Here is a 22035-nt window from a genome sequence, read left to right on the forward strand (position 1 = left end):
CTAGCTGATATGTGACACACAGCAAAATGTATGACCCTTCACCATCCTCTGAAAAGGCCCCAGGAAGCCACTGAGATCAAGGGACAATTAGTGATGGGCAATAAATCATGGCCCAGTCAGCCATCCCCATGCCCATGAGTGAATCTAAAAAAAGTGAGCAGATTGGCTGTTTTGGATGAATATTGGCCAGAATTCTCCAGCTCTTCTCTGAATAGTGCTGTGGGATCTTCCGTAACCACTTGAGATTGAAAATGGGGCCTCAAATGTTACATTTTGCATTTGACAGTGCAGGGTTGCCTTGGCACGATGGTGCAGCGAAAACCTGAATTAAAAGGCTCAGCAAAACCTCCTCTTTCACCTTGCATTTCATCACCCTCTAGATGTATGCTTCATACATACAAAGTGCTTTGGGTCATTTTCCCCATGTTAAAAGCCTGGGTTGGATGCAAGACGTAGCTGTTGACCCATCTATTTTGATAATCTTGAGAGAAATGTTGGAGTATCTGCCATGCTTGAGCCTGCCTCGGGCATAATCAGCTCCCTGTCTAGTCCAGTGGTCTGCTGGGAACTCATAAAGTGCACAGGGTTCCTCTCAAGACAGCTGCCACTATCCAGACGCACAATAATTATCAACGAAGGTAGCAGCAAGCCCAGAGGGGACTCAACTGCAACACGGATTCATGACTTAAAGGCCACTGGGAAACATGCAAACCTCAGCTCATTCATCATCATGCATTATTCCCCCAGAAGGATTAAATGTGGCTGAAAACAAAAAAAATGACAGCATCATCATCTGTGGGCTAGAGATGATTAAATACATTAATAATTATTCAGGGATCTTGGATTTTCTTTTGAATTGGAAAATACAAATCCTACTCTTAACTTTGATGCGAGAAAGGATTAGTTAATGAAAAAATATGCAAATACATGGGACCCCTGGCATTAAAAAAACTGCATGCAGATCCCACTTTGTGGGAGAAACTGGGTCATCCAGTTGATCTGGCAGAATTCCATCAGGATTTACTATCCACTGCAATCAAGCAACAATTAATAACCTTGGAGGTGGCATGTTATAATGGATCTGAACATGATAGGATTTGTTCTGGCATGAACTGAAGCCTTAATTTCAGACTGCAGTCTATAATTAGGTACATTTTAATTTTAAATCACTTCATCGGTCAAAAGCCAAGCTTGCTGGACAACTACAGTTCCATCCACGCTCGCCTCTCCCAGCAGAGTCTTTCACTCGCCTGCTGTCCAATTACAATTCTTTTTTCCCTTAATAACCATCACTTCCACCTGGCAAGGCTGCAGTCATTTGGATCTTGGTGACATCTCTGAATATTTCAGCACAGTCACTAAATAATGCAGAGCGGCCGAATCGAAAAGAGCAGAATGGACGATGGAAGGAGTTCGATGCTAAAACTGTGCTAGGTGCCAGTCAGACCACAATCGGAACAAATGAACAGTTTTGCTTCTCTTATTTAAGGAAGGATACACTAGGATTGGGGCACTGCAGACAAGGTTTACTAGGCTAATGCCAAGTATGAACAGACAAACATATCAGCGGAGGTTGAGTCGATTTGGCTTGCACTCATTGAAATATAAAAGATTGAGAGGTGGCCTCATTGACAAGATTCTTAGAGGACTTAGGTGTGGAAAGGTTGTTTTCCCTTGTGGGAGAATCTAGGACCAGAGATTTTCAACTGTTAAAAGGGGTTGCATATTTAAGAGAAAGATAAGGAGGAACTTCTTCTCTCAGATGGTTGGGAATATGGACAGAACTGCCAAGGCTGGGTCATTAAGTATGTACAAGGCTGAGATAAACAAATTTTTAAATCAGTAAGGGAGCAAAGGGTTATGGGGTAAAGGCAGGGAGGTGGAGTTGAGGATTATCAGATTAACCAAGATCTCACTGAAAGGCAGAACAGACTCAATGGTCTGACTAGTCAGTTCAGCTCCGAAATCTTATGATCTTAATTTTTTACATTCTCATTGTTTTTCTCCTGTTGTATTTCATTGGTACATGGATGGCCAACTGTAGAAAGGATTGCATTTATCCCAGGAGGTATTTCTTATATTCTGATGTCCTTATATTTTTATATTCCTTGCCAGCGTTCATTTATCTCCATCATCATCAGCCGCAGCAGTCCTTCGGAGTGATGAAGACACGAAGCACCAAGCTCGTGGCAAGAATTTGTGGTGGAGGCAGCAGCATTAATTGCCTATTTGTGGTTGTTACAACTGAGTAATCTCCGAATGAACCACCCCACAACAGGATCGGAGCCTGACCACATTTCCTCCCCAAAGGAGATTAATAAATCAGCTTTACTGTCACTTTTTCTGACGCGACACATATTTACTAAAGTAGGAAGGGTGAAATTCTCAGAATGCAATGGCGGGTATTGAGTCATGTTCTATTGGATTACCAATGAAGGCCGTCTAACTATTTTTATAGAATTACAGATCTGCTGGGCCAAAGGTACTCTTCTATACTGTATGATTCTAAGATTCTTAGTTCAGTAAATGAACCACTTACACCACTACGGTCCTCTCAGTGAAATTTGCCATGATGTCACCATCCTCACTTAATTAAGGTACACTCTTCACCATCAATAAACCAATGGTGTTCACCAGCTGGTCAGGTCCCATTATTTAAGTGAGGGATGATTGAGCAGAGTGAGTTAAGATGTCAGAGAATCGGTAAATGCGGTTTCTGTTTTTCAATAGAGAGGAAGCATTTACTTTACTACCACTGTATGCCAGGGTGAGTTGTGTCAGTCCAATTGGTTTGGTCAGGTAGAAGACAATTGGCAACCTTCTCCTCAGGTGGTAGAGGACTCCATGTCCATCATCAGCAAAGGATGGTGAGCGCTTGCTGTGGAGCGAAGAGCAAAGGCTTGTGTGTGGAAGCTTTACATTTGGAAAGGCTGTTGCACTGCTGGCTCTCCCATCCAACCACTGATGAACTGAGGTGAGTCAACAACCAATCATTTTGGCTGTGTAATGAACACATCTTCTGTAGCTGTCTCGGAGTGGGACTCGACCCTGGAGTGTCTGGCTCAGAGGCCGAGACAGTACCCATTACAGCACAGAATTTTCCCTCCCGCACATGGTCCAGTGGTTGCCTATTTGGTGGGGCAAATCTGAACAGTCCAAACACAAAAGCTTTAAAGAAGGCTGATTCTAATCATCAAAAGAGCTGAAACTCGGGTCATTAAATGAGAGATTGATTTCCTACTCATTAAACTTGGCAGTTTCTCAATACAATTTCTAGCACAATCAGAAACTCTCCTTGACTGCATCATGTACACAGAAAAAGCAATGTTGATTTCCATAACATGCTGCAGCACTGGGGGTTGGGATTGGCATTTGTTTATCAGTAACTCTGCTGGGTGTGAAGTAGGTAACAGGATGCATGGCTGTTTGCTAACTCTGTTAAAACAGAAATTTAAATTGAAGAATCTATCCTATCTATAATAGTGTCTGGATAGTGCTCTTGATCCTCCTTTAAAACTCCGCAGAATGTATCGCGACTCACATCGAGGTTATAAGGAAAGACTTAAGAGGGCGAGGTGACGAGGTTTAGCAAGAGTACTCCAGAAGTGATGGTCTATAGTCGAAGGCACAGTGAAGTGATTAAAATTGGGAGTGCAGCAACAAGGCTGGAATTGGAGGAGCTCAGCAATTTTGGAGGAGGTCACAGTGATAGGGAGAGACAAGGGATTCAAACTCAAAGGTGAGAATTTTAAAATCAAGGCCATGCTCATCTAAGGCCAGTGTAAGGTTACTGTAACATCAATGCAACACCAATGTGAAGCACTGATTGGCCACACTGCTCATCCAACCCTTTGGCAGTTTACATTGAATAATCTCACCATTTGGCTTTAATAGGGGATTCCTTTGTCACAGAAGGAAAGTTTAAAAAACAGCTTGTATGTGATATATTTTGGAGTTGTAGGGGTGAGTTATTTTTCAATAATAAATATGTTGACTTGATTAAACAAGTGAGGAACTAAAGTGTATTCTGTTTGAGTGTGGCTCGTTGTATTAATTCCAGTGGGGAAGAAAGGCATATAAGTTGTGTTAAAGATAAAGTGCATCATTTTAATTCTATTTTATGGCTCAGACTAATACAAACTTAGGCTAACACAGAAAAGAATGCAGTTAAGTAAAAGACTTGTACTCAAAGATGCACTTTTGGTTTAAAATGATAACTAAATGTATGTAATGGGCCTATGTGTATTAAGTTGTATGGTCATTTTGAGCTTTAATTTGTTTTAAGCATTAACAGTTATTGTGGAGTCTCATATGGTTCTTGTAGTGAAAAGATGTTGATAGAACATTCAGATGTATCATTTGGGTCAATAGGGGGTGAGAATCAATCATTTCACGATTTAAGCAGATGCATTAATTGTTTAGGAGCAAATTACTGCAGATGCTGCAATCTGTACCAAAAACAACAAATGCTGGAGATCAGAGCTCTGATGGGGAATCATCCAGACTTTAAACATTAGCTTGCTCTCACTGCATGGATCCTGCCTGACCTGCTGTGATCACCAGTATTTGTTGTTTTCAGTGCATTAATTGTTTGTTGGCACCATCTTATTTTATAGGAGAAAGTGAGGACTGCAGACGCTGGAGATCAGAGCTGAAAAATGTGTTGCTGCTCCTTGGATGCCGCCTGACCATCTTAGTAATGATCTATGGAGTTGGTTAGCTTAGAGGGACAGGCTATCATAAAAGGGACAAATGTGATTGGCATCTTAAAGAATTAATAAGGAGACAGAAGGAAGTGATTATCGCTCAGACGACCGTTACTTTTAAAGAAATCAATCAGGAATTAGGCATAGATTACCTAGCCATGTCAAAATTGTCCATGAACTGTTCCTGTAGCTAATGCTAATGCAAATTCAGGATGATTTTGCTCATGTACAGTGAGTATTGGAGAGAAAGGGTTAATAAGGCCTCGGTCTTAGTGGTTTAATGTATATCAAGAAGACAGAAGAAGAACTTTAGTGAACAGAACAGATAAAGAGATAGTCAACCAGTCTTGCAAATTGCTACGCCAGTGTTGATAAGCTGAAAACTTTATTAAGAATCAATTCTTTTGTACTTGTCTCGATATATGTAATATATTCTGTAAAACTTGTGAAAAGGTATTTGTAACTGAAATGGATCTTGCAATTAATCAGGATGAGTAAACTTTAGATTGGCTTTCTCCAAATTCAGAGCTCAAAATGTGTTGCTGGAAAAGCGCAGCAGGTCAGGCAGCATCCAAGGAACAGGAGAATCAACGTTTCGGGCATAAGCCCTTCTTCAGGAGAAACGTCGATTCTCCTGTTCCTTGGATGCTGCCTGACCTGCTGTGCTTTTCCAGCAACACATTTTCAGCTCTGATCTCCAGCATCTGCAGTCCTCACTTTCTCCTTTCTCCAAATTCAGTCTATAATTGCCATTAATTTAGGCTTACAATTAAAGTGCATCCCAAAACCTGACAGGGTCAGGAGGAATGGTCTTCCTGAAGTGAACAAGCATTAATCTAAGCCATTCAAAACCCTCTGGGGACATTGTCTCCTAAGCTTCCAACTTGCTGAGGTCAGCCAAGTTCCCTGTCATATATTCAGGATCAATTGATTAGCAGCTCACCAATGGAACCATAACATAACTCATCCACGAAACTACTTGGAAAACTTGCCAGCGCTATCAAGAGGACATCTTGAACACACTGTCATGTCTGCCAAGACCAAACACTTGGCTCCAATTTGTGAAGGAGATACAAATTAATAAGCACCAATTGACAGATGGAGAATTTTAATTGATAGCTCTACATAAGCCCAATTTCAACATTCCCTTTAATCGAGAAGAAGCCAAGGCCCAAAAGTCAGGATGTAATTGAGATTAAAAAGAATAGGTGGGAAGATTAGCTAAAACAAGGTAACAGCAAATACTCTGGTGGCACAGTGGTTAGCACTGCTGGCTCACAGCACCAGAGACCCGCGTTCAATTCCTGCCTCAGGCGACTGACTGTGTGGAGTTTGCACATTCTCCCTGTGTCTGTGTGAGTTTGCTGCGGTTTCCTCTCACAGTCCAAAAATGTGCAGGTTAGGTGAATTGGCTGTGCTAAATTGCCTGTAGTGTTAGGTGGAGGGGAATGGATCTGGGTGGGTTGTGCTTTGGCAGGTTGGTGTGAACTTGTGGGGCCAAAGGGCTTGTTTTCACGCTGTAAGTAATCTAATCTAATCTAAAACCCAAAGAACTATAGAGTGTCATCTGACAAAAAAGACACTCAGAGAGAAATTTTCAATGCTCTTTTAAATCATCAATCCCCTACAGTGTGGAAACACACCATTGGCCTAACAAGTCCACACTGACCCTCCAAAGATATCCCACCCAGATCCAGTTCCCTACCCTATATTTCCCCTGACTAATGTAGTTAACCTACACATCCCTGAACACTATGCACAATTTAGCACGGCCAATTCACCTAACCTGCACATCTTTGGACTGTGGGAGGAAACCAGAGTACCCAGAGGAAACCCACACAGACACGGGGAAAATGTGCAAACTCCACATGGACAGTGACCCAAGGCTGGAATTGAATCCAGGTCCCTCGCACTGTAAGGCAGCAGTGCTAGCAACTGACCACCATGCCACCTGCTGACCTGCATAAAATAATGTTAAAGGAGTTGACAAAGGAATGCTGTATCCATGAGTTATGAGTTTGAAAGTCTCCTTGGCAACAATTATTTCCAGAAATATTCCTCATTGAAAGCATCATTGTGTGCTGTTGACCCTGGTCATGTTGTGCTGCTGAAGACTCGGCTATGTCATGTAAAATCTGAAAAACAAAACTTGCTCAATGTCTACAGTAGAACAAAAAGAGAGAGGGTCCTTACTGTCTTCTTTTGTCTGAGTGTAGAGCACCAAGCTACGCACTCCATCTCCCGCCTGTGTGAATGCCAGCACCTGCACACTGTAATTCGTGAATTTCTCCAATCCCTTCAGCTCCACTCGGTTCTCCATGGTGGTGATGTTCTGCATCTCTCCCCAGTCTGGACCAAAGTACAAAAGGAAAATTGGACTGAATGTGGGGCAGTGGAACAAGAGACTTAATTTCACTGGCTGGATGGCTTCACTTCTTCAGCTAGGTTTTGGATCAGGGGAAGTCTATTTCAGATGGGAGTTGGCCAGCTGTGAGGGTTCTATGTCAGGTGAAATTGATAAAACCAATCCACCTCACAAAGCTCACACAAATTGGCACAAGATAGCTGTTGTAAGAATTGAAAAAAGTACAAAAGAAAGAAATTGTATGTGACTGTGACTAAGACACATTATTAGGATGGGCTAAAGGAAGCTTCACTCTAATAGCGAACATGGCTTGAGAGTGTTTTATATTTACACTGAGATAAAAGGGAATGTCCCATTCCCAGGATTATTTAGACATCTGACACACATACACACACCCCGGCAAAGACACACTCCCACATTGGCAGGCACCGGTGTAAACCACTCCACCCCTCAACACACATGCATATGCGCATAGCATAGACACACATCCATTTAGACACACACACACAGACATAGTTAAAAATCACACAACACCAGTTTATAGTCCAACAGGTTTAATTGGAAGCACTAGCTTTCGGAGCGCCGCTCCTTCATCAGGTGGTTGTGGAGGACACAATTGTAAGGCACAGAATTTAGTGCAAAAGTTTACAGTGTGACGTAACTGAAATTATACATCGAAAAATACCTTGATTGTCTTTTGAGTCCTTCATCTGTTTGAATACCATGATAGTTTCATTCCTTTCATGTGTAAATCACAAAACTTTTTTAAAAAAGTTGCATTCTCAGTTTAACTGTAACAATTGGTGTTAGCTAGACAATATGTTGAACCACTGCCATATTGGCAGGCCCCCATGTAAACCACTCCACCCCTCAACATACATGCATATGCGCATAGACACACACCCATTTAGACACACACACACAGACATGGATCACAGCAAGGCTGCAGCATTTAATCACCAATTGTTTTTGTACAAGTGGGAAGAGATTCTGTAGGACTCTTGCTTTATGTCACTTTGAATCAGTAAATTTCAGACCAGAGGTACTTGGTTGAGGGGGCAGCGCACAACTAGTGGAACACGAACAGTGACATTTCCAGCAGGGAGCTTTTAATTTAAAATATGCTGGTGAGCATGAAACTCTGCAGATTCTAGAAATCAGAAATAAAAGCACTTGGAGAAGTTCACAGTATAGGTCAGCCTGAAGATGAAAGAGCTAGAATGGTTAAGTGCAGAATTTGTGCAAATAATCAGAAAGCAATTGGACAGGAACCTAGCTGAGATTGATAGCATTATGCACAGGAGATAGATAGTGAATTTTGACTGAGATTATTCAGGGCCATCAGTATTTCCTGGGTTCTTTTCCCATACCAGCTGCGATCATCATGAAGATGCCAACTCCTCAACCTCACCCTTCACCTAAGGTGCGGTGACTCCAGGTTAAACCACCACCAGCCATCTCTCTCGAAAGAGAGAGCAGCCCCAAGGCCCTCTGGAACTATGCTGACTTTACCTTACCTTTACTTTGTGGAATTTATTTTGATCATCCTTTTGGAACTTTCTTTAATTGAAAGAAATTTCTGAGGATTCATATTTCCTTCAGTTGGACTTTGTTTAAGAATAGATCTGTTAATTTCTGACCTTATTGAGAGATTAGATGGCTGTGGGTGAGTGGCAACATTGATGGTCATGATGCTTAATTGTAATGTGACCTTTTAGGCAAGTACAATGTGTCATTCACCTGCCCTTCATTTTAATAAGTTTCCATTGCTGCCCAAAAACATGGAAAAAACTTGGGACAATGTGACCAGAGAGAGAGAGCGAATGGATAAAACAAGTTTTTCCCTCTCCAGTTGACTTGTAAACTATTGGTCACATGCTGTGACTGAGGTCTGTGATAATACCAACAGAGATGATGTTTACCTCATTCTTACCCAACTCTTTTATGTGATCTGCCCGTCCCAGTATTTGTTGCCTAACTACAGTTGAACTTGTTCGGTTATTTTGGAGGGTAGTTCAGAGCAACCACATTGCTGTGGCTCTGGTGTCACATGACAAGGCCAAGAAAGAAGTTGGAGATTTACTTGCCTACAGTGCATCAGTGACATCGATGTGTTTTTGTGACACTTGTGAGTATGTTCACAGTCACCATCAATGATACTAATTTTGAATTCCTGATCTTTAAACAAAAATCATCATTTCAATGCATTTGTTAGTTAATTGAATTCAGATTTCACCATTTGTCAATGTGGGACTCAACCCCTTTTCCCTCAGCTATTAGTCAAACCACTCTGTGCCCTGCATATGTCTTCATTCTGTGGGAACATTGATCCTCCACCACATGCAGCAGCAGCGACATATGTGGGAATCCTCTCAGCTCAGTGAAGAACCTGTTGATTCCCATTCACAAAACCAAACAGTGACTGATCTCAGTTCTGCCCAATATCCCCTCTTTCTTCCCACAATGCTATATGATGGCACTAACATTGGAACACAGTTGGTTGAATACAGAGATGCAGAATGTCTCTGCATTATACAAAGCCGGATATTTCCAGCTTCCTTTCCTGATTTATGCTGGGTTCACACATCTCAGCTGTGAATTAAAGCCTCAGAGCCACTTGTTCTGGGAGGGATAGATCCAAATTATTACATAATTACATTGGGAATTGACTGCCTGTAAGAATAATAGAGGCAGAAACCATTGTAACATTTAAGAAGTATTTAGATGTTCAGTTGTGATGCCAAGGCGGGCAAGGTTATGGGCCAAGTGCTGGAATTTGGGTTTAGAATAGTTAGGTGCTTGTTTTTGACTGATGCAGACTTGATGGGCTGAAGGGTCTTTCTTTGCATTGTAGACCTCCATTGGCCGATTATTAATGAAGATTTATGGAGGTTCAAAATCATGCTGCAGCTGGACAGAGTAGGTGAGAGAAGCTGTTCCTGTGGATGGAAGGGCTGGAAACCAGATTGCGTTATCTTATGCTTTAAGTCAATACTGCTATCTGCATTTAGAATATTTAAGACTGAGATAGATAGGTTCTTGCATATCAAGGGTATCAAGGACATCAAGGGTTAAGGGGAGGAAATGAGACAATGGGGGTTGAGAAACTTATCAGACATGATTGAATGGCAGACCGATGGGCTGAATGGACTAATTTCTGCCCCGATGTCTTATGGTCTTATACCAGTTTGGAACATCTCAGACTTTGTGCTTCTGCACATACACTGTCCTGAGGCTGTTCACTCCTTATCACTAAGTAAAGTTCTTTAACTCCTTATGTACTGAAACATTCCTTTATTCAATTTCTGAGAATATTTGTAGCTCAGGTTAAGGCTCAGGTTGTATGTTTGCTCACTGAGCTGGCAGGGTTGTTTTCAGACGTTCTGTTACCATGCTGGGTAACATCATCAGTGAGCCTCCACTGAAGCACTGGTGTCTGTCCCACTTGCTATTTATGTGTCTTGGTCTCTTAAGGTGGGTGATATCATTTGAGCTGAAAATGTGTTGCTGGAAAAGCGCAGCAGGTCAGGCAGCATCCAAGGAACAGGAGAATCGACGTTTCGGGCATCAGCCCTTCTTCAGGATATCATTTGAGGAAAAGAACCTCTGAGAAAAAGAACCAGAAGTGATATTACCCACCTTAAGAGATCAAGACACATAAATAACAAGTGGGACATAACACCAGCGCTTCAATGGAGGCTCACTGATAATTTTACCTAGTATGGTGATGAAACGTCTGAAAACAAATCTGCCAGCTTAGCGAGCAAACGTGCAAGCTGAACATTCCGTTATTTTCAGCTGTACATAGTAAGCTACTAAATCCAGCTCTCTAATACAGTGTCAAAGTTCTCTCTCTTCATATACTCATTTTAGACTGGTGGCTCCTCTCTTGCTCTTACCCAGTGAGTGGTTAAGATCTACACTGCACATCCTGAAAGGGTAGTGGAAATTCAATCAAAAGGGAATTGTATAACTGAAAGGAGATAAAGAAGGGCTATGGGGAGAAAGCAGGGCAATGCAATTAACCGAATTACTCTTGTGAAAAGCCAACATGGATGTGATGGGCTGAATAAACTTTATGGCTGTAACTGTTCAATGATTCTTTGAGAACTGGATCATTATTAAAGGTCAAGAAAGGATAGCAACAACCTGCGTATAGGGTTAGAGCTGGAGCATTAACCCAGAATATAGAGAGCACCTTCAAGACGGCAAGAGAAAAAAATTGAAGAGACGGAGAAAATAAAAATAATGCTCAGCTTGCAACTGACCTCCATCTTGGTGCACGGACCAGTATATGACTCGGAAGCCCTTTAACACTCCATTTAAGGTACTTCGTGGAGGTGGTGACCAGACAATGGTGACAACGTCAGATGAGATCGATACAGCTTTCACATTGTCTGGAGGTTGGCTGGGAACTGTGAAAAGACAAGACAAGTAAGAACACAAAGTAAACCTCACCGATCCTCCAAACAACTGGAAATTATTCCCAGGCTGTGAGGGCGTAATACAGTATTTAGGGAAGGAACAATACCTTGGTAAAGTGACAGCTTAACAACTCAAGATTCCTAACAATGCATACATTCCACAAATCATTCTCCTACTTTGAAAGGGATTCAATCTAGGAGAACACCAACTCTTTGTCCTCCTTACACAGACTCGCGCAATGACAGGTGTGATATAGAATTGGCTCACCTTATTCACAAAATGGCTTCAGAATTACTGTTTGACTCCTTTCCTGCTCCCTATTCAAAAAAAATTATTATTTTTTGGCTGGGTGCTGGCTGATGGGGCTAGATTGGATTGGGATATCTGGTTGGCATGGACAGGTTGGACCGAAAGGTCTGTTTCCATGCTGTACATCTCTATGACTCTATGACTATGACTCGAAGCAAGTTTTTTTTACTAAGCAAGAGGCCTTTTAAGACATTTTTCAATAGGACTGCTATTTTTTTTCTTTATTTTGAAAAGAATATCAGTGTTTTTCAAACCACTTTCCAGAAAGTGTCAGCATCATCAGGAAGCAAAAAATTCCAAGAATCCACACTCTTTGTGATGTCGCTTGATGCTGCATGATGTGTTTGGATTCAAAACAGATTGGTGGGGGGGGGGGGGCAAAGTCAAGAAACATCTTCAGGTTTAAACTTTAGAGTTAAACCATTTATTAAACATGATTACTAATAGGTTTTGAAGGCTCTGATCCCATAGTAACAAAGACTATTCTATCTTTTTGCTCTCTCAGTCTTTCTAGTCCAGTTCTAACTCCACCCTCACTGTGCTATTTATGCTCAGTGATGTGCAGTTCCATCACAATCACAAGATTGCTCCAAGGGTAGGAAGTTCTCACACAACAGAAACAATTCAAACCAAAGTTAAATGTAACACTCTAGCTTTAGAATTATTTGTTTTGGAACAGGTCCTGAGACTTATTCCTATTTCTCTTAGTTTAGACCTAAAACTGAAGTCAAAAGTGGTCTTTTCTCCACATTTTAAAGTTAACTATTTTAACTACACTATAAATGGAAGTTGCTAGTCCCATATGAAAGTAGACTGACCACCTCGCTGCAGAAAGGTGAGAATAATCATTGTTACCAAAGCTTTTAGTTTTAGTGGTTTTGCCAGGATCAAATTGGTTTTCATGTGTTGCTTCCTGGTCTTGAAGAGCAGAAGTAAGGGAAAAGGATTTAGAATCCTATTCCCATTTTCACAGTAAGTAATTCATTCAATAGATTCATTTTGATGATTATCTGTGGTTCCGGACTAGGAGAGACCTAAATTCCACAAAGTTCAGTTCATCGGTTGATTGGGGCAGACAACATTTCATTTTCAAATCTCGAGCAGACTATTTATCAGCAATCTGCATGCCCTCCATGTTGGAGGGGTTGAAGAAGGTTGCTCAGTTGTAAGACATCAACTCACAGACTGATGAGTTTTGGGAGGTGTCAAAATAAAGGGGAACACTGGATGGTGTGTGGTGACAAAATCAGTTAATAATGTTTGCCTGGCCACATGGTGCAGAGCTAAGGCCGTGAGACATGATTATCACAGAAACAGCATCCTGATGCAAAATATTCAAAGCTTGGCTTTAGTCTTGATAACAGCTGAAAGACAGCCACCGATTTCTGAGACATCCATTTGATGGACAGCCAATGGGCCGAATAAAGGATATTACCTTCTCTCTATTCTTCTGAACTAGAGGCTGGAATACTCTTTGCTGGTTAGATGGAGTCTTGTGCTTTTTAAAATTATGGATGCTGGTTTTGGTTTAGTCTTACTAAGAGAGTTAGCAAAGGCTTTGTTCGTTTAATTATTTATTTTGTATGTCCAAGGAGGGCCAAGTTAAACATTCTGCAATTAAATGAAACTGCCTTTCTGATTATCGGCTGTTACCCACATTTTACATTTTAATAAATTTGATTTGCATTTTATAGTATGAGCCACACTGTCTGATGAGTGTTTATTCATGTGAACGTCTGACCTCAATAAAGAGAGTTCATGTTGACTCATCAACTGGTTATCACACCATGGCATTCCAAAAAAATACTGCTGGATGACGCTACATTTTCATCGTATTGTTTAAGGTCACGTTGTGATTTGTGGAGAACCTAGGAATAATAGTAGGCCATCTCACCCTTTCAGCTGGTTCCATTAACCCAAATCTAACCTACATTTGATTCATATCTCTTGCTACCTTGAGTTAAGAAAGAGTTCTATCAATCTCGGTCCTGAAAATTTTGGATCATAAATATTCACAGTCTTTGATGTTGGAATTCCCGATTCCCATTACCTTTCATGTGGAAAAGCTATGACCTGTTTTGATCCCTGAATAGTCCATTGTTTAACTGTGCCCCTTTCTTTGATCTGGATTGGATCCATTGGACCATATGACCATAAGCAATAGGAGTGGAAGTAAGGTCATTCGACCCATCGAGTCCACTCTGCCATTCACCCACTTACCCGCTCTCACCCCGTATCCCTTAATTCCTTGCGAGATCAAGAATTCATCAATCCCTGGCTTGAAGACATTTAACAACCCGGCCTCCACAGTTCTCCGTGGTAATGAATTCCACAGGCCCACCACTCTCTGGCTGAAGAAATGTCTCCCCATTTCCATTCTAAATCGATCCCCCTCTAATTCTAAGGCTGTGCCCATGGGTCCAAGTGTCGCCACCTGATGGAAACAAATTCCCAGCATCCACCCTTTCTAAGCCATGCATTATCTTGTAAGTTTCTATTAGATCTCCCCTCAACCTTCTGAACTCTAATGAATACAATCCCAGAATCCTCAGCCATTCATCGTATGTTAGGCCTACCAATTCACCGATCATCCATGTGAATCTCCGCTGGACACCCTTCACTTCCTGAGGTATGGGGCCCAAAACTGGACACAGTATTCTAAATAGGTCCTAACTAGAGCTTTATAAAGTCTCCGTAGCATATCACTGCTTTTACATTCCAACCCTATTGAGATAAATGACAACATTACATTTGCTTTCTTAACCAGGGACTCAACCTGCAAGTCAGCCTTTAGAGAATCCTGGACTAGCACTCCCTTTAGAGACCCATTAGAGGTTGTTGTGTTTTTGCAGTGAGCCGTCATTCATGGCTGTTCTGCCCCCAGGAAGATCCTTTTGGCTTCTTCCCTGGACAGGTTTTAGCAGTGATTTTTCCCATCGCTTTCCACTCTGAGGTACAGGGAGATTAAATCTTTTCAGTTAGCATTATCCTGAACCACATCCTAGCAACCTATCTAATGGAAATAGCTACCACCAAACTGTTCACCCCTTGTAGCTACCCTATCAAATCCTTTTTATTAAGCTAAACACTCCAGTTCAATCACCCATCTAAACTAAAATTCAAATACATTTGGAATATGAGCCATATTCATTGAACCCATCCTCATAATTCAAAAGTCTGTGAGTAAGAATTCATTAAAAAATGTGAGCTTGATGGTGTAAAAGCCATGCCAATGGCTGTTTGTGGGAAGGGGATTCAAATCTTTGGGAGCTGGCATTGCTGATTTGGAATTTTCTCATACTCAGACTTTCTCCACTATATCATTTCTTTTCCACGTCCCTCTGCTCTCACTAGTACTTTTGTATATCAAACCTGTCAGGTGTCAAAACACTGAATCCTCTCAATTGATTTTTTTTGAAAAGCAATCAATAACACCATTTGTAGAAGAGTAATAAAATGTATCAGGCCCTGCTTTCCTTCCTAACCTCTTGACATCTGCAAAAGGCTTGCTTGGGTCAGAGAATGTACAGTTCACTCATAAAATATGGTCTTTACCTGCACTCTCGCTCTGTCTCTCATCTTTTGTCTTTGCCATTTACAGACTTAGTTTTTTTTCCAATGTTTTCCGGCATCCATAAATTTCAAAAGATGTCCTATTGCATCAAAGTGGATGTTCTTTGAAGGGACTTTGCCGTGGTACAAACTTGGTTAGAGATGATAAAAACTGGAGATGCTGGAATCCAAGGTAGACAAGCAGCAGGCTGGAAGAACACAGCAAGCCAGGCGCTTCAGGAGGTGGAGAAGTCAATGTTTCAGGTGCAACCCTTGTTAAGGATCAGGGGTGCGTGGAAGAGGAGCTATAGAGCAGCTGAGGAACGTCACATGACTGTAGTAGCAAGTTTGTTTCCACATAGAGTCATAGAGATGTACAGCACGGAAACAGACCCTTTGGTCCAACCCATCCATGCCGACCAGATATCCCAATCCAATCTAGTCCTACCTGCCAGCACCCAGCCCATATCCCTCCAAACCCTTCCTATTCATATACCCATCCAAATGCCTCTTAAATTGAACCAGCCTCCACCACTTCCTCTGGTAGTTCATTCCATACACGTACCACCCTCTATGTGAAAAAGTTGCCCCGTAGGTCTCTTTTATATCTTTCCCCTCTCACCCTAAACCTATGCCCTCTAGTACTGGACTCCCCGACCCCAGGGAAAAGACTTTGCCTACTTACCCTATCCAATTCCCTCATAATTTTGTTGCGAGTTTGTTTCCACGCGGCTGCAGTACATTGCAACAAAGCTCTCGATATACTTTCACAAACCATCTCCCCACCTCTTTCCTCAGTGTCCTCTTGCCTGCTGGAGCTCTTGCCCCATCAGCATCTCCACCTTATTACCTCCTTCCCCTCAAAGGCCCCAAGGATAATTTCTGCCCTCCAACTCCTCTTTAGCCTCCTCTCACTCCCCCTGGCATCTACATCCATCTGTAAAGGTGTTTTCTGAGGTATCCGCAATGAATCTTGCAATAACATTTTCTCCCAATTCCCCCTTGGTACCACCACTCATTGGACCAAGTTGTGAAATGAACCAAAGATTGATTATGGAAAAACACTGGAAAACCATAATGTACATTCATTATTCCTTCTAATTAATAAAAACCTGAGCAAGTATTCTACGAATGTGTCAACCTGCTACCAACAGATCCAAGAACAGCTTCTTCCTTGCTGTTATCAAACTTTTGAACAGACCTTTCAGATATTAGGGTTGATCCATCTCTGCACCTTCACTGGAGCTGTAACACTGTATTCTGCTATATTACCCTGATGTGCTTACGTAAGGTATGATTTGCCTGGATAGTATGCCAAACAATACTTTTCACTGCGTCTTGGTACGTGTGACAATGAGCAATCAAATCAAATCAACCTTGTGCTACTCGACAACAACATTTATATTCCCCTTGGAGCTTAATCACACAACTGATACCAAGCTTCGGACAACAATTGCACCTCAAGGACTGAGACTGTTCATTCAAAGGGCAATTCTCCTTCTGAGGTTCTTGCTAAAGGTTGTCCACAGGACTTTTTAACAACTAAACAGGACTCGCAGTTCAGCTCAATCCAGTTTTCTCCCTGGGTGTCAGCAGCAGGAGTCACTGTCACTGAAGAGTGGCCAGGTTTGGGTGCTGAGTACTTCTAACCCTAACACTTACAGAACTGAATCCAATCAAACTGCCCTGGGAGGTATTCAAGAGGTGGCTAGATGTAGCACTTGGGTGAATGGGATCAAAGGTTATGGGGAGAAAGCAGGATTCGGTTATGGAGTTGGACAATCAGCCATGATCGTGATGAATGCTGGAGCAGGCTCGAAGGGCCAAATGGCCTCCTCCTGCTCCTATCTTCTATGTTTCTATGAGATGCCAGACCAGCAGCCGAATATAAAGCTCCTTAGAACCAACCTCACTGCTCATGCTTTTAGTCACCCCTCCCAAATGTGTCCACTTTGCTTTGTATCGATTTTTTTCCCTTTGTTCCGGGGTATGCGATGTTCACTGACACGGCTATCATTTGTATTGTCCCACCCTAATTGCCTCTTAAGAGGTGTGGCGACCTGTCTTTGTGAATAAATGCAGACCTACAATTGCTGTGCCTAGCGAGTGCAACAGCTGCTATCCTCCAACACGTGTGGCCCTTGAATGGAGCGCCCACCTAATAATAGCTGGGCAAACTGTGCCCTTTTCGCTTTGATTCATTCACACAATTCTGAGTGATTGCAACCTTCCCATGCTCAGAGTTTGCCTAGAAACCGGGCTCCTTGTGAAAGTTCAAATCAACCCCCTGCCCCATCCCTTGTCAAACTTGAAATGGCAAGTAAAGAATTGGCCAGGAGTGTGCGAACCAGTGGAAAAATGAACAGGCTTACACTTGAAAACCTCAGGATATTTTCACTATTCTTTATAATTACTAATAATTTTCCCTACTATGCTTCAAATCTGATGATCAGATAGGGTGTTTTAATTGCTGCAATTTAAATACTTTTAAATTATTGCTTAGAGTAGATTATTAACTAATCATTGCTTCACTTCATGTCTCCCTGAAAGGAAAAAAATGTTGCATTTAAGGAATTAAGTATCCAATGATGATGACCACGAATCCATTGTCGATTGCGAGGAAGAACCCATCTGGTTCACTAGTGTCCTTTAGGGAAGGAAACTGTCATCCTTACCTGGTTTGACTATATGAATCCAGACTCATAGCAATGTGATTGACTCTTAACTGGCCGTTGAGCATAGAGGCACAGGCAATAAATGCTGGCCTAGCCAGCAATGAAATAAAAAAAAGCACTTTTCAACACCACCTTTGGGCATCTCAAAAGTACTTTCTAATCAACATTGGGCTTTGAAATGGAGTTGAAAAGTGTGGCACTGGTAAAGCACAGCAGGCCAGGCAGCATCTGAGGAGCGGGAGAGTTGACATTTCAGGCATAAACTCTTCATTAGGAATTCCTGACTCTTAAGCATTCGCAGTCCTCACTTTCTCCTAGTTGTTGAAATGGAGTTGCTGTTGTCATTAGGAAATGCAAAGACCAATGATGCACAGCAAGATCTCAAAGGTGGCAATATGATAATCCCTGTGTGAGATGTTGATTATAGAATAGACGGTAGCAACAACACCAGGCATGCCACACCTCCCCACTCCCCACTCATTTTTGAATGAGATGCATAGGATCTTTTCTGCCCTAGGAGAACAAATGGAGCCTAACAGTTTGTCAAAACGTAGCCACCTCTGGCAAAGTAACACTCCCTCAGAGTTACACTGGAATGTGACCTGAATTCTATTACTTGTGACTCGGAGACATGAGTGGTCTCAACCTTCTGATAACTGACACAAAGTAAGTTGTTGTTTTGGTGGGAATGTTCCTCAACCAATATCCCACCCATTCTCCTACTTCAAAGGATGAGCAGCAAATGTGATGCCTGAGTGCAAATGAGCATCTGTTTTCTGTAGAAAGTGACAGCCATTGCTCAGTTGGCAGCCCACTTGCTTCAGACTCACAGAGGCTCTAGATTCAAGCCCCAGTCCAGGTCTTTAGTGCAAAGATCAATAGCTGATACTCCACTGCAGTACTGATGAGCTCTATGCTGTTGATTTTCAGACATGCCTCAAATGCTTGCTCAGTGGATATACAAGATCTCAAAGAGGAGTTTGTTCCTTGGTCAATATTTTAAATCTCGATTAACATCACTCGCTCATTATCACACTGCAGTTTGCATGAACTTGCTGTGCATTAATTGGCTGATGTGCACATTCCAACAGCAACTGCACTTCAAAAGGCAAAAGCACTGGGCCCCTGACTCTGTGAAAAGTATAAGGGAAACATTTTCCAACATCCTTCAGTTCTGAAGAAGAGTTCAACTAGACTCTAAAATTCTCTTTCCAAAGATACTGCCAGGACTGTTGAGTTTCTCCAGCAATGGTCTGTGTTTGTTTCAATAAGTGCTCCATTGGCATTAAAGAGCCTTGAAACATTCAGTGAAAGGTGTTATATAAATGTAAAGGTTTGTTTTGCAGTGTGCCATAAAATAAACTTTTATACAGTGACATTGCATTGCTGAGCGATGTCAAAGTGTTTATTGTAAAGACTTCTTTTTAAAGACCAGTTTCAGAGCAGAACAACTGCAGTGTTTGCTTTTTCTGCTGATTTGTACAACCTCAATGTGAAAATCGCCCAGATTGGATTGAGCCATTTTTAGGAATTTAACTGAAAATGCTCTCTGAGAATCTCTCACTTCGAATAACAGTTACGGAAACACTTGTGTGATAACACGCTTGCAATCAATACATTTTTATTCCTTCTTCTCTCAGCTTTGAGAGACTTTGACATTCTTGTTATTATCCTCTAGGCAAGGTGGAAAGTAGCCAGTCCATTCTGAAATTTGAAAGCTGGAATCACATCAGCTTTGACCACTTGGTGTTGTATTAAATGTTTATTGTACTGTCAATGTGTACCACAGGTAATTGAACATGATCGAGTTATCAGACCAGGGGTAAATGGCAGATGCTGGAATCACAAGGTGACAATCCCAGCACACTCTCAGCCTCTATGGAAACAAATAGGGAAGTAGATAATTCCTGACAACCAGGATTTCTGTACATGAGAAAATGATGAATGAGAGGGAGAAACAGAGAGAAAGAAATATCATGCTAATGATGATGGTCTGACAATCAATTGCTCACCAGAGATTGATTAACTCTGTGGGTATATATTACGTGTGTGTGTGTGTGTGTGTGTGTGTGTGTGTGTGTGTGTGTGTGTGTGTGTGTGTGTGCAAGGTACACATGCAATAGAACAAAGGGAAAAAACTAGTGCCAGAAAGAATGATATTGAGCAGACACGGATGACAACTCACACAAGAATTCCAGGTCCCAATGCCATGCCTGAACTACATTGGTCATTTTTAGATTAGATTCCCTACAGTGTGGAAACAGGCCCTTCAGCCCAACAAGTCCACACCAACCCTCCAAAGAGTAACCCACCCAGACCCATTTCCCTCTGATTAATGTACCTAACACTATGGGCAATTTAGAATGGCCAATTCACCTGACCTGCACATCTTTGGACTGTGGAAGGAAACCAGAGCACCTGGAGGAAACCCACACAGACATGGGGAGAATGTGCAAACTCCACACAGACAGTTGCCTGAGGCAGGAATTGAATCCAGGTCCCTGGCACTGTGAGGCAGCAATGCTAACCACTGAGCCACCATGCCGTCTTGCTAAGCATCTTTGTGAGGCAAGATCTGCCTACCTGTTGTCAACACCAAAGGAAGGTGGAAGCCATCTTGGGCACTGCCACTGCCATACTGGATAGAGTAACCAGCTCAGCAGAGGGTCAGGAGGTTAAAGGTGAGGGAAAGGGGCCTTCCTGCATCACACATTGTAATGCAATGCTTAACCCAGTCTGAGGAGAGAGTAGGGTAATGGGAAATAGAGGGGCAGGGAGACAGAGGGTGAGAGAAGCAGGTCAGGCACACAGAAAGATGGGTGAGGAGCAGAAGTTAGCGGCGGTCAGAGGGACGTTTATAATGGGAGAGGGTCAAAGGGCAGAGGAAGAGAGCCACAGCATAGGAGAGGGGAATGAGCAGACTAGACGGAAGCAGGTGGGATGGGTCAACGAGAGGGGAGAAGGGAAAGAGGCAGAGGAGGGAGAGGCAGAGTTGGAGGGATACAGAAGCACGGGGCAGAGGGGATGGGGCTGACTCAAGAGGGGGAAAAGGGAAAGCAACGAGGGAGAGAGGTAATGCTGGAAGGTTAGAACTGGAGAGAGGAACAGAGGGGCATGACACAGATGGTGAGAGAGTGAGAGGCAGAAAGAGGAGAGAGGTGGAAAGCAGTTGGTGGGAGGATGAACAAAGAAGGGAGACATTAAATTCAAACAAAACACAAACATATCAATGCCCCAGACACTGACGAGCATCCTTTCCACACACAAAGGAAAACCCATTTAACTGAACACCTGCCAAAACCACAACAATTCTCTCAAAAATAAAATCACCAGGTGAGGTAGACATTGAGTTGTAATTCATGTCGCTCTGTCATAAGAATCCAAAGCTGATGTTTTTGTGTATGGTTTTACCAAGTGTTTAGAAGCAGAGCAATCTTCCCCCTCTTTATGTGTTAGAATAGTGTGACATCAATTATTCCATGCTGAATTATGCTGATAACAGGCTTAAGAGATACAGTGCCTGATGACGGTGTTGGGAGATTACAGGGTACTACACTCATTAAAAGCTGATCATTGAATTGTAAATCCAGGCTGACATCAGTTTAATTAGATGACAGATCCACTGTAATTTGGATTTTGAGATCCTGTAAATGCTGATTGGTGCTTCTTTGTTACAAAACAATTAGGAAGACAAAAAGAGAAAACTCAAGATTGTCTCGCTATCCTCCATTTACAACAACAACAAAATTATAGCTTCTCATAAATTGTCACTAATCACAAAAAAAATGCCAGTGGTGTAGTGTTTACTCCCTGAAGTGTTTTATTTTAACTTGCACAGGAATCTTGCTCCAGCTGATGACAGTGTGCCATCAATGCTGTCAGATTTGTGCTCCTGAATATATGAGAATCTGTCATTTCTGTAAGATCACTTCTTCATTTGTTTTTTTCTTCTGGAATAGGCACATGTTTATCAGGAAGTTGTAAGATTGGTGCCAGGAGAAAA

General features: G+C 42.1%; 1 protein-coding gene across 1 annotated transcript in view; it reads right to left on the minus strand.

The window, feature by feature from the left end:
• dscaml1 (Down syndrome cell adhesion molecule like 1) overlaps positions 1 to 22035 on the minus strand; it is a 584291-nt gene that overhangs the window by 96117 nt on the left and 466139 nt on the right. Inside the window, exons 18-19 of the mRNA XM_072593321.1 lie at positions 11340 to 11486; positions 6900 to 7055 (exon numbers count right to left, since the gene is read on the minus strand). Coding sequence (XP_072449422.1) covers positions 6900 to 7055; positions 11340 to 11486 — 303 coding nt within the window. The remainder of the gene's footprint in view (positions 1 to 6899; positions 7056 to 11339; positions 11487 to 22035) is intronic.

The sequence above is a fragment of the Chiloscyllium punctatum genome, chromosome 23, assembly GCF_047496795.1.
Source record: "Chiloscyllium punctatum isolate Juve2018m chromosome 23, sChiPun1.3, whole genome shotgun sequence".
Lineage (NCBI taxonomy): Eukaryota > Metazoa > Chordata > Chondrichthyes > Orectolobiformes > Hemiscylliidae > Chiloscyllium > Chiloscyllium punctatum.